General features: G+C 50.3%; 2 protein-coding genes across 2 annotated transcripts; both read right to left on the minus strand.

Annotated features, from left to right (window-relative positions):
* Nucleotides 1-290: 290 nt before the first annotated feature.
* On the minus strand, nucleotides 291-668 carry TM35_000051060 (Tbingi protein; the record flags this gene model as incomplete). Its single annotated transcript, XM_029022761.1, has 1 exon — nucleotides 291-668. One exon carries the CDS (start codon nucleotides 666-668, stop codon nucleotides 291-293), a length of 378 nt encoding a protein of 125 aa, XP_028885576.1.
* A 367-nt stretch (nucleotides 669-1,035) lies between these two features.
* On the minus strand, nucleotides 1,036-1,383 carry TM35_000051070 (Tbingi protein; the record flags this gene model as incomplete). Its single annotated transcript, XM_029022762.1, has 1 exon — nucleotides 1,036-1,383. The coding sequence occupies one exon, from the start codon at nucleotides 1,381-1,383 to the stop codon at nucleotides 1,036-1,038; it is 348 nt and encodes a 115-aa protein (XP_028885577.1).
* Nucleotides 1,384-1,880: the final 497 nt, after the last annotated feature.

Genomic DNA, 1,880 nt, shown 5'->3' on the forward strand with positions numbered 1-1,880 from the left:
ATGCCTACTTTCCAAGAGACTGGAACAACGCCCGTACGGAGACTCTCGTTGAAGAGGGCAAGAGTCTCTGCTTTGGCACGAGGTCCCAAGTGTTGGAGTGCCTCGCCGTAGATACCGTCTGGACCTGCGGTTGTCCCTTTAGGAAGGAGACGCTGTGCCCATTCCTATTCTGCTGCAGTAATGGGTATGAATTCTGTATCGGTGACTGGAATGGGCGGTGGAGGGTAGGAATTAGGGTGACGTTGAGCTCGTCGTGAGTATAATCGGATAAGGTGCCTGGCTTTCTGATTTTATGTGAGTACCGTATTATTAATCTTTATCGCCGGGGTACTGAGGGGGCGTGGGGCGTGGATCCTCTTCAAAATGTTCCGACAGCAGCCGTCTGCCACGGCCATGTTATTACAGAGGGTTTTCCATCTCTTATGGGATGCTTGTCTTGGCATTTCTCTCCTGCGGGCTACGAGTCTGTCTCGGGAGACTGAGGGTTTACAATTGTGAATCTTCTTTTGGATTTCATCTAATTCGGGAGTCCAAAAAGGAGCAGTATCTCGACCTCCGCGTGGAACCGCCGCAGCTGTTGCGATACGGATGGCGGAGGTCAGTAGTCGTTCACTCTTGTGAACGCTCATTTTCTCCTTAAGGCGTTTGTTGCACTGTGCGTTTGACATTTGTCTAAAGCGAGACCATTTCGCTTTCTTCCATGCACAAATGGGGGCGCGAGGGCGTGGGAACCGCAGTGGTTCGTCATCATCTCCTACTGCTACGCCGAAGAGGGTGATGTAATGGTCGCTATCCGGGGAGAAGGATGCCGTCCAGGACTCCAGACGGCATTCGCGGGACAGTGTCACATCTGGCGCGGACGGACCGTGGCGTGTGCAATCTCCAGTGTTGTGAATATAACGTAATCATTATCTAGGCACCATTGTACTAGCACATCGTCGCGGGTATCAGGAGGGATCGCGCCATCCCATGCCATTGCATGCCCATTAGCATCTGCACCAATGAGGTGAGGTCCGCTTGTCGTCAAAAGCGCGTCTACTTGCGAGGTTGTGTATGTCCTACCCAGAGGGAAGAATATGCTGACGTCACTGTGAGCGCCAGACCTTCTGACATGTGGACCGTTGCATGGGGATGCCCAATGCTTGCAACTACGGTGAGTCCTACTTCTACTGGCAGATCTTCACGCACAAGAATCGAAACACCGCCTCCTTTAGAGGGGTGGGGCACTCCATGATGTTGGTAACCAGCGATTGTGAAACTCGACGCTTCCGCACAACATACTTCCTTCTCGCTTAGAAGGCAGAATGTCACATTCTCCTCAACAAGGGTTTTGTGGAGAGCAAGCCTCTTGGCTTGGATAAGTCCAGCTGAGTTGCACTGCATTCCACGCAGTGAAGGGCCGGGATTTTCCTCTACATCACCACTCAGCAGCAACCTGGTGTGGGTGATACTGCTGATAGTACGTGGACACGTGCCCCAGGACCTTCTTGGATATATTTCTGCCCCAGCACGACGCGGATGTTCCCGGTGCTGTATAACGCCGTAACCTAAGGGCCAACGAGTCTTCCGGAAGAAAAACGTCGCTGGCTCTTGGCTTCCTCCGACAATACGAAGTACTGGACCTTGGCACCACGTTGAGGCAGCCGGGCATTGCCAAGGACTTTTTGTTGTAAAAGATGAAATGATGAAACTCAGAAATGATCATCATACTATATGGAGTGAAATAAATGAACTATTTCGTATGTTACAAGAAGGTTTTAATGCTTTGCATGAGCAAAGTGATAAAATACAATACTCTATTACTGAAGAAAGTAAAGTAATAGCCTCACAGATTGCAGCAGATGTAGTGAATGATATGGTGCAACAAACTGTTTTTGATC

Source organism: Trypanosoma theileri, assembly GCF_002087225.1.
Source record: "Trypanosoma theileri isolate Edinburgh chromosome Unknown TM35_Tth_5_V1, whole genome shotgun sequence".
NCBI lineage: Eukaryota > Euglenozoa > Kinetoplastea > Trypanosomatida > Trypanosomatidae > Trypanosoma > Trypanosoma theileri.